Below are 10,329 nucleotides of genomic sequence, written 5' to 3'. Positions count from 1 at the left end.
CTGAGGGACTGTCAGTGGGCGCATCAGCACTGCTTCAGTTAAAGCAGGGCAAACCCCTGTGTGGGAAGCTCTTATTTCAGTTAAAGGGAGGCATTTTGGTTTTGTTTAAACATGGTCTGAATTGACTTCAGGTAAACTGCAGGAATCCTGCTTTAAACCCTAATAAGTGTCCGTGTGCTCTTTGGCACTGGATTAACTAAATGGTTTAAAATCACAACTTCAGTTGAATTGGTGTAACTCTGCCCTTCTGCTCAGGACCAGCCTGTGTCAGGGCTTGGATGGGAGACCTCTAGGAAACCTCTGTGATTTGGATACTCATCCCATAAAGCAAGTGCCTCACCTGGAGGCCCCCTCTTTTGGATAATGCACTTGTGCTCATTAAAACATCCCATGGTGCCATTTTTCCTCCCTGTAGTTTCTACTGGATACAGGATTTTTCTTCACTTCCTGTCCTAAACTGAGTAAGGTGTTGCAGGACCCTGCTCAGCGTGTAGTGCTGGCATGCTCGGTGGGGGATTTTCCTAGTAGCTCTGCCATTGGCTGCCATTAGGGTTTTGCCGGTGGCAATAATTGGGGCAGGATTCTTGCTGTCTCATGGGAGAGGCCTGAATTAAGGGACCCTGACGGGAGCCAGGGAGTTGGTTTCATGAAGCAGGTGCACAGAAGTCAGGTATCTTGCTCTGCTTATGTCTCAGGGAAACAATTACTGTGTGTAGGCTCAATGGACCATCCTCCAACAATGCAGTGGGATTGTGGCCTCAGCAGCCACTGTGTCGTGGTGCCCGCTGCGTTTCCCGTTCCCTGCTAGTGTAGTTCAGCAAAGCAAAAGCCACTGGAGCTCCAGGTTATTTCAGTGGAGAAATCACTTTACATTAAACCCCGAGCCATCTGCTCACCTTCTAATTACAAACTCAGTAAGAACATAATTGACAGTTGTGTCCTGACAGCAGGAGGTGGTGGAGGGCAGCACCCAAAGGGATGCTCTTTATTCAGAGTATAGAAGCTTGCACTGGTTTCTTGTCCCTCACATACTAAGGCTATGCCCATGCTATGGAGATTATACCAGCATCACCCCATAACATAGAAAGAGCCTATGTTACTGGAAGGAGCTGGCTTATATAGGAACACCACCTCTCTGAACAGCTAGCCATGTCAATGGAAGTGTTCTTCCATCCACATAGCTGTGTCTACGCTGGGGTTTTGTCAGCCTAGCTGTGCGGGTCAGACTTGGTTTCTTCACACCTCTGTCTGATGTACTTATGCCAATGTAACTTTTGAGTGTAGACCAGGCCTAAGTAAAAGTGGGGAGGTGGGAAGGAGAGTGAGTGTCTGTTGGACAAAACGTTCCCTGGCAGAGGTGGGCAGGGAACACAGGCCCTGTGGAAATAGTTCAGACTGTCATGATCAAAATCCTTGAGTGGTTTGGAGGCCTGTGTCAAATGGGTTTCTCAGTCTGGTTCCTTATCGACAGAGATCTGCTCCGTGTGCTTGCACCCACCTTCACAACTGGCATGTAGCCTCTGCAGAGGGGACAAAGGTGTGAATGGGCCCTGGACACTGTCCTACAGAGGTGGAGTGGCAAGGCTGGGGTGAAACATGCTGCCAGGAGGCATGGGGGAAGCCTACCCCGCCCATGCTGTAAACGTGGCTTGGATGGCCCGAGGATTTCCAGGTTGCGGAGCTGGCTCTTAATTTTCTTGAGTGCTCACTCATGGCTGTTGAGAGCAGAACAGTGCCTCCACAGAGGTTCAACTCTCACATCCAGGCTGAGACGAGACTGGACAGGGAGGCACCTGTGCATGCCCCAGAGGTCAAAGGCTTTCAGCTAGATGTGTCCCATGCTTGGCGTAACCTGGTTCTGATCAGCTATACCAAGGATGCCTTCGCAGCAAGAGCATTCCAGGCAACAGAGCCTAGCCGGCACCTTGCAGAACCAAATCTGTGCCAAAAGCTGCAGTGAACCGGGATGTCTCCAGCTCCGTTCCATGGCACTACATAGGTCAAGGAACCTGGGTCTCCACAGGTGGATATATGGGCAGTGCCCCCCCCCCCCCCCCGTCCCTGGCATAGACCAATAGAACGTGCGGTCAGGAAATATTGTAGGGCCCAGTTGGAAACTTTACTGGTGCTCCTCTGTGGGATTGTGGCTTCAGGGGTATTTAATTGCTGCAGCCACAGCAGAAGCTGCAAAAAGGTAATCGTTTTGCCAGAGGATTATCTGCAGAGAAGAGAGAATGGGGATTAAAGGAAGCCTCTTCCTCCAGTCCCCCGCTCCCCCCTCTCAAGCCCTCCCCTTGCTACCGGACCTGTAAGGTGCCTCTGTCCTGAGCAGATAGAAGCGAAGTTCCCCTCCTCCATAGGAAGGCTGAGTCAGAACGGAGTCAGACCCTGCTGGCAGTTAGGTCAACCGGGGCAGCATCCCCTGGCAAGGGGGAGATGGAAAAGCAAATACTCGGGGTCTTTTGAAAGCTGGAGTCTGAGGTCAGTGGGCGAAGGACTGGAACCTTAGAAGAACGAAGGAGGGCAGGGCAGCGTGTGGAGAGGGCACTGGACTGGGTCTGCGATGAGCACCGTGGAGCTGGGATTCCTCGTCTTAGTCACGCTGGCTGGGTTTGGCTCTGGTGAGGAGGAAGGTAAGTAACAGAGCAGGAGGTGTTTGCTACACACAGTATGCTGCCCAAGAGCCACTAGGGAGAGAGCTAGCTGTGTTGGGATCCAACCAGTCCTGGTCGGTGTCCCTGCGGGGAAGAGCAGCTTTGCTATGGTCGTAGGGCAGCAGCTCTGCAGTCTGAGAGGAGTCCCCGGCCCAGAGACTGAGCTCGTCCTGCTGGGATCCACCAAGGAAAGCGGGTGGTAGCTGTTTGTGCTTTCTCAGACACCCTCCTTTTGCTGCAGGGCCATAGGCTGGCAATGCTCTAAGCAGATCCCACCCTTTGAGTCACAGCCCATGCACAGGGCACTGTGGGAGGTCACCCCTTCTCCCATGGCACAAAGCTGATGGTGGCATCACACTGTAACTGGACCCACCCCAGTCTTTGCCTAGAGCTGGGAAAGATCCTCCATTCCTGTCCTGACATTTCTCCTTGTCAGTCCCGGACTCCTCAGCATAGGTTTTGTCTGGCAAGGCTGGAAGCCTTGAGTAATCCCTGCCTCTCGGGGGCAGATGAGTTCTGTGCTCTTTTCTGTTTCGCTTCCCCATCAATGGAGAGGGCAAGAGTTGGTCCGTCTTTTCTTTCCTGGCATGCTCTGAGCTGGGTGGGAGGTTCTGGTGCTGATCTGGACTTGCTGGTGTTGGCAGTCTCGTCAGGGCCCTGATACTCCCACCCCTCACTGCTTCCAGACCCTTGCAGCATTCTCAGGGTGCAACTTTGCCAGTCCCACTTTGGGTCCCTCCTGCAGCCAGGAAATGCAAGTGCCACCTGCAGTGAGAGTCCCTTGTTGGCAGCGTCAGAGAAAAGCCATTGGGAATGCCATGGCAGGGTTGAGACCTGTTTGCAGGATCAGTTTGAGCTGCTGCTGCTGTCTGGGCTGCACCTCTCCAGAGGATAAAGAGGAGGGGTGTCAGATCTCAGACCTGTCTATCAGATGTGCCATAAATGCCATGGGAGCCAGGGCTCCTGGGTTCTATCCCCAGCTCTGCCAATGATTCCTTGTTCCTTGGGCAAATTGTTCCCTTTGTCTGTGCGTCTGTCTCCTCATCGCCTCCAATACCTGCTTAAGAACATAAGAACGGTCATACTGGGTCAGATCAAAGGTCCATCTAGCCCAGTATTCTGTCTACCGACAGTGGCCAATACCAGGTGCTCCAGAGGGAGTGAACCTAACAGGTAACGATCAAGTGATCTCTCTCCTGCCATCCATCTCCACCCTCTGACAAACAGAAGCAAGGGACACCATTCTTTACCCTTCCTGGCTAATAGCCATTTATGGACTTAACCTCCATGAATTGATCCAGTTCTCTTTTAAACCCTGTTATAGTCCAGCCTCACAACCTCCTCAGACAAGGGATTCCACAATTTGACTCTGCGCTATGTGAAGAAGAACTTCCTTTTGTTTATTTTAAACCTGCTGCCCATTAATTCCATTTAGTGGCCCCTAGTTCTTGTATTATGGGAACAAGTAAATAACTTTTCCTTATTCACTTTCTCCACATCAGTCATGATTTTATATACCTCTATCATATCCCCCCTTAGCCTCCTCTTTTCCAAGGTGAAAAGTCCTAGCCTCTTTAATCTCTCCTCAATGGACCTGTTTGAAACCCCTAATCTTTTTAGTTGCCCTGTGCTCCCCAGGAGGCCCCTTAGCATCTGTAAAGGTCTGTGGGGCTGTGAAGGGCCACAGGAATGCAGAATGCTACTTGGGGCCCTTAGAAAGGTCTGGGGCTGACCCTGCTGCAGTGACAGCTAGCAGGATCCTGCTTGATCTCCCAACCGGCTTCCCCAGGGCTGGTGGAAGTCACGGCTCTGGCTGGAACTCAGGCACTGGCGCCTAGCCAAGTCACACTGGTATTCTTAGCACGCTCGCTCGAGCCTGGCTGACATGAGTCCGTCTGCCTGGCTGACATGAGTCCGTCTACCCAGCTGGGAGGCTTGCACCAGCTGCAGTGTAGACACACCCTGGCAGGCTCAGTGCTGCTGCTGAGCCTTGAGGGAGCCTGGCCCAGCTGGGAAAGAGAATGGATGCGGGGGGGACAGAATCGTGGGGGTGCCCCAGAACCAGGGCCAGCTCCAGGCCCCAACATGCCAAGCGTGTGGTTGGGGCAGCATGCAGCGGGGGGCGCTCTGCCGGTTGCCGGGAGGGTGGCAGGTGGCTCCGGTGAATCTCCCGCGGGTGTGCCTGCGGAGGGTCCGCTGGTCCCGCGGCTTCGGTGGAGCAGCCCCAGGCACGCCTGCAGGAGATCCACTGGAGCTGCAGGACTAGCGAGCGGCAGAGCGCTCCCCGCAGCGTCGCTGTGCTTGGGGCTATGAAATGGCTAGAGCCGGCCCTGCCTAGAACCTGGGAGAAGAGAGAGGCCCCAGCCCATCTCTCCCTGTTCTGCCTTGATCTGTCCCTCCAGGAAGCTTGGACACATACTGGTCTGGCATGGCCCCCATCTGCATGGGAGGCTGCAGAGGGAAGCACAAGGAGCTGAAGAGGAGCCAGTGTGGGAATGGCAGCTGCTGCTGGCTGGGATACAAATCCTTCTGTCGAGGTACAGGAGTGCCGGGGGAGAGCCAAGGAGAGGCTGAGCTTGGTGGGGGAAGGACTGTGCGGACTCCAACATGCCTGAATTGGTGGCGGGGGGGGGGGGGGTGGCTGGCTGTGAGTGAGGAAGTCACACAGAGACTGTCAAGTACAGCAGCTACTGTCCCAAGTCCCCCTGAGGAAGGGGAATTTGGCTGAAAACATGATTTTTTTGTGTGTGTCTCTGGAACAATCTGCAAATTTCAGTCGAATTCAATGAATAGCTTCTACGGGGAAAAATCTAGATTTGTTTGAAGTTGAAATGCTTTGTTTGTTTGTTTGTTTGTTTCAACATGGCATGTTGTTCTCATATTTAGCCAATTTAAAAACAAATTGTAAAGGGGAGGTGGATAGAAATGTCAAATGGTGAATTGAAATGAACAAATTCCATGTCAAGTTAACCCAAAACATTTTGGTTGATTTGAAATGAATTGTTTTATTATTTGATGAGATATTTTTAAAAAACACAATGGTTTTGGTTCACTTCAAACCTGTTTGTTGTATGCGTGTGTGTATATATATATTTGTGTGTGTATAGTTTTTATATACATAAAACATGTACATACATCTCTCTATATATGACCCCAAAAGCCCTTCTTCTCTCCAACAAAAGCTGTCTTTGGCCTGGAGGATTTTGGGGGCATCGGGGGAGCAAGAAGTATGGGGCATTTCCTGAGGGGCCCCTTGACAAGGAATTACAGCAGCTGTTGGCGTCATGAGGTGCTGACAAGGTTAATGCATCAGCCCCCCAGCCTGCCCCAGGACACAGACTTGTTGCAACATCTCAGTATCGTCGGCCTCCTGGCATCCAGGAGATGGACTAATGGATCCTCTCTGGGATCTGGAGCATCTACCTACAGCCCCTGGCATCCTAGCATCCATTTAGGTTCCATGTCACATATCCAGAGCAGTTTACCAGCACTGGTAGCAGTCATCCAGGCTGTGGCAGATACCCTGGCTATCACGGATCCCAGGAGCTATATACCCTTGTCATCCATAGTGTATGCTGTTGCCATCTCTTCGGGATCCAGCATGCTCTCCCCCCCCACACACTCCCCCTGATCTGGTATGTTCCCTTGGCATCCTTCTGGGGTTGTGGAATTATGCCAGCAGCCCTTGGCACCCAATGATGCCAAGCATGTACCTATGACATGCTGCTCTCTGGGGCCCCTTTTGTCTCTGGGGTGGTGGCAATACCTTCACACTTCCAACCTGCACTGTCCCCCGGGACTTTTCTCTTCTCAGTGAACTGTGGGCGGCCAGAGGCAGACTTCAATTCCATGGTCTATGGCAACGACTGGTGGGTGGGCTCTGTGGTGCGCTACAGCTGCCGACCCGGCTTCCTGCTAGTGGGGGACCCGGCCAGTGCTTGCCAGTCCGATGGCCACTGGACACCTAAACCCACCTGCCTCCGTGAGTACTGCGCCATGTAGCACCGATGGGCAGTAAAGCAGGTAGGATTGGGAGGAACTAATGTTCCACCCCAGAGGGGGCTGCATCCCAGTGGTGGCTGGAGTGTCCCTTATTTGCCCGTTCTCCACATGGGAGTCGGCGTAGTCTGCAGGTTTGGCTGCACTGGGTGAGCTCTCTTCAGACATCCCTGATGCGTGGCAGGGAGAGGGCTAATGGAGGAAATACCTCTGCTCCCCTACCCCTCTGCAGTCAGGAGCAGGGGGAGAGTGGAGGGTCGCTCTCCTATGTCAGCCTGGGGGTGCTTTACTGTGCTCCCTTGGGGGTGTCGTAAGCTCTGGAGAATGTGCTGGGTCTGCCCAGCTTGGGGACCTGTGAGCTAAAAGGTTGCAGGGCAGGTTATTGCAACCCGGGGTGCTGGTGCTGTTGGCAGCCTGATGCCTCATCAGCCTCACTGCTTTGCCCAACCGCATGCTAATAACTCCCAGGCTCTGTTCTCGGGGCCTACCTGCAGCCCCGGGGTAACAGCTGCTGTCTCTCCCCATCAGGGATATGCCTCCGGGGCCGAATTGAGATTAATGAGCGGGACATAGAGGGCAGCTGCTCCTCCACCTGCTCGGACAAGGCTCACCTCGGGGCCTTCCTCAACCACGGCTGCATCAAGATCTCCAACTGCGTCACCAAGCAGTGGGGCTGGACCCGCTGGTTCGCGCGCTGCGACTTCTGCGAGTGCGATTGCTACGTCCCCTGCTGTAAGTGACTCCTCCCCATCCAGCAGTCGGAGGGAGCCGCCTCCCCGGCCAACCTGGTGGGACTTCCCTGCTGTTCCCATCCTACTGCAACACAATTGCTGCCCTGGGCTGGGTGGACTGTATTGGACCTGCTCTCCTCTGCATGTGTGATCATGTCACCCCCTAGTGGCTACTCCTTATAGAGTAAAAGCCTTAATGTGCCGCTCCTCATAGAGATTCTCCTTGAGCTGTAGTAGTTCTTTGGTCCTGAAGATCCTGGATTTTATGCCTGACACTGCATGTGTGTGGTTTGGCTGGTCTACTAGTGACCACAGGATTAGTCAAGTTTCTTTCTTCACCTCTTGTCCTAAACTCTGGTGCATTGTTGGTGCAGGCTATCGGTTGCCAGATTCCACCCCAGAGAGGGATGCCTTTTCCAGAGCATCCCTGAGGGCAGTATCTAAGTAATCTGATCCCAGTATGAAAAAAGCTGCTCTCTGCCCATTTTGTGTCTTGTGTAATGCAGAATGACTCTGCTGGCTGCACGGGCATTACTCCCGATTGGCATCAGCTGAGCTAAGAGCTGGGAAATTGGCGACTTGGTTTTGCAGTTGGCTCCACAGTCAGAGCAGGAAAGTGAATTTCGCTCTGTTGCTCTTCTCTGGCCCATGGAGTAGAGGGGAGGCAAGGAGCAGAAGCTAGTCACATGCCAGTCCAGATGTGCTCCCATGGCACCTTTGGCTTGACATGGGGCACGTAGGAGGGTGAGGGTCAGGATAATCTAACACGAAAGAGATGCCCATTGTCTGAACGTGTTCTCGTTACAGCTTCCTCTAGGTAGAGATCGGGGGCAGATCGATTCGTGGGGAGCTGTTCGGCTGTGAAGGGGAGCTCCGTCCCAGGAGGGGCAACAGCCAGCCTGATGCTCGCGGCGGAATAGGCTACCGTACTGTGCCTCTCTCCCCATCAGGCCAGAGTCCTCCATCCGCCTGTTCCTATCACACTCTTGGCAATGTGTTCGTGGAAGTGCATGATTGTGTCTGTCTCCTGGACTGGAACCATTTGCCAGCCTGTCTTGTTGTGGTGCAGCATCTGCAGAGGAAAGGACTGCCTCCCCCATAACTTAACCCTTAGCACCCTGCTTTGTTCTGAACAAGCGCATGGGTATATACAGTCATCTCCCTACTCTGCAGCAGGTTACACTGTGGGAGAAAGTGTTCCAAGGACTCCAGACTTGTATTTCCTCCTCTGAGACCTTAGGCAAAGGATGACACCGATCTCTGCCTCAGTTTCCCCATCTGCTTAATGAGGATGAATAATACCCCTCACTGGGTGTGGGGGCATGTTGGGGTTCACTGTCTGTAACATCCTTTGAATGAAGAGCGTCATTATCTATCTCAGCACCACCCGATTGTTGCAGCCTCCCCTGCTGCCTCTGGCCAGACGTGGAGTCTGCTTGAGCAGGTTACATTGACAGCAGGTGCAGTGAACCAAACCACCTGGCCAAAAGGGACTGCCCCTCTCTCCCACCTGCATGCCTCCCCTGGCGAGTCCCAGTCCCTCTCAAGGCAGAGGGGCAGGAGCAGGGAGCAGAGGCCTTCATCTTAAAGGAGCTTTAGTCAGGGGCCAATTGTAGAAAAAGGCGAATTGTTCTGCAAGTGCCCCCTTTAGCAGGGGGAACGCACCACCCACAGTGAGAGGGGAGAGGGAGCAGCTGTTCTAGGTGGGGGAGAGGGTTGGTCCTGCCCTAATGTGGGATTAGGCACCTGTTTACTCTTCTGACACAGGGCAATGGAAGGCAGTTGAAGGGAATCCTCTTCCTTGCCTGCTTTGCTGTGGTGCCATGCTACTCCTTGGCACCCAGAAACCTCTGTCAAATGCTCTCCCTTGCCTAGCAAGTGGGGAGGGTCTGCGGGACACACAAGGATCAGCCAGTGGAGTTTTCCCTCCTCGCCACATGTGAGGTAGGCATGGGGAAGGTGAGGATTAAATGCTGTGTATGGCAAATGCTGCTTCTGCCCGAGGCGCTTTGTCTCTGACCACTGGCTTCAAGCCTGTGACCATCGCGCCAATAAATCTGTTGAGAGGTGATTAGTGTTTCAGTGATGTTGTTGGAGGCATCTCCTTACCCTCTGGCTTCCATCCACACTCCACCCCTTTAAGTCCCTGTGTTCAGAAGCCCCATCTCTCCTCTCGTGCTGGGGGCAGAGCTGGTTGGGAAGTAGGATTTTGTTCCCATGAAACAAACCAATGAAAAAAATGATAGTTTTCAACAAAATCTATCAAAGAGAGAGGGCCAGTTTTAATTGAAAAACCAGCACTCCCCAATTGTTCGGGTTTTGGCAAGTGCTAGTCCCAAAAAAATGGGGACAAATTTTTTTTTTTCAGGTCGTGGCCAAAACTTTTTGGGTCCAAAAAGTGAATTTTTTTTTGTCATTTTTTTCAGTGAAACACTGAAAAAAGATGATTGGAAGCCAATGTTTCCCCTGGAAATGACACTGTTAAAAACACTGTATTCATTTTTATGGAAAAGTTTCCACTGAAAACGTTGGGCCAGTTCTAGTGTGAGCCATGCTGGCCAGGGAGCAGTCTGCATTCTGACCAAGGTGGCAGTTCTCAGTTTGGCCAGTAGTGTGCAGCACCAAATGAGGATAACCAGCATCCTCTCCCCTGGCTGTCGCCTGCTGTTCGTCTAGGTATTTCCCAAACATTGTGTTCACTGTGAATTAAATTTGTGAAGCTAACAGGACCAAAGCCAGGAGCTTGAATTCAGGGCTAGGGCATTGGGTGCAGGTTCACAGGCTTTCAGGGAGTGGTAGCGCCTTGCATCCAGGAGGTGACATACACAGACAGTGCTAGTCCTTCTTAGATGTTGCTACCCACCAGCTGCCTCTCTGAGGTATTCCTGTCCGTCCTTCCCAGCTCACGTGTTCACCCCTCTCCAGTAGGTTCTGGAGTCTGAGCT

At 52.8% G+C, this 10,329-nt stretch overlaps 1 protein-coding gene across 2 annotated transcripts; it reads left to right on the top strand.

Moving 5' to 3' along the window:
* Positions 1-4,789: 4,789 nt before the first annotated feature.
* Positions 4,790-9,448, top strand: LOC116824974 (seizure protein 6-like). 2 transcript variants are annotated; one of them, XM_032780662.2, is made up of 5 exons: positions 4,790-5,191; positions 5,837-6,289; positions 6,469-6,636; positions 7,182-7,385; positions 8,192-9,448. In XM_032780662.2, the coding sequence occupies exons 3-5, from the start codon at positions 6,504-6,506 to the stop codon at positions 8,203-8,205; spliced, it is 351 nt and encodes a 116-aa protein (XP_032636553.1). In that variant the 5' UTR covers positions 4,790-5,191; positions 5,837-6,289; positions 6,469-6,503; the 3' UTR covers positions 8,206-9,448. The 2 variants fall into 2 exon arrangements, with proteins under 2 accessions (XP_032636553.1, XP_074929685.1); XM_075073584.1 differs by lacking the exons at positions 4,790-5,191; positions 5,837-6,289 and having other exon boundaries at positions 6,290-6,636.
* The last annotated feature ends 881 nt before the right edge of the window (positions 9,449-10,329 follow it).

The sequence above is a fragment of the Chelonoidis abingdonii genome, chromosome 18, assembly GCF_003597395.2.
Source record: "Chelonoidis abingdonii isolate Lonesome George chromosome 18, CheloAbing_2.0, whole genome shotgun sequence".
NCBI classification, from domain to species: Eukaryota; Metazoa; Chordata; order Testudines; family Testudinidae; genus Chelonoidis; species Chelonoidis abingdonii.
Note: the sequence above shows the minus strand (reverse complement) of the source record. Positions and strands in the feature narration are given on the sequence as shown.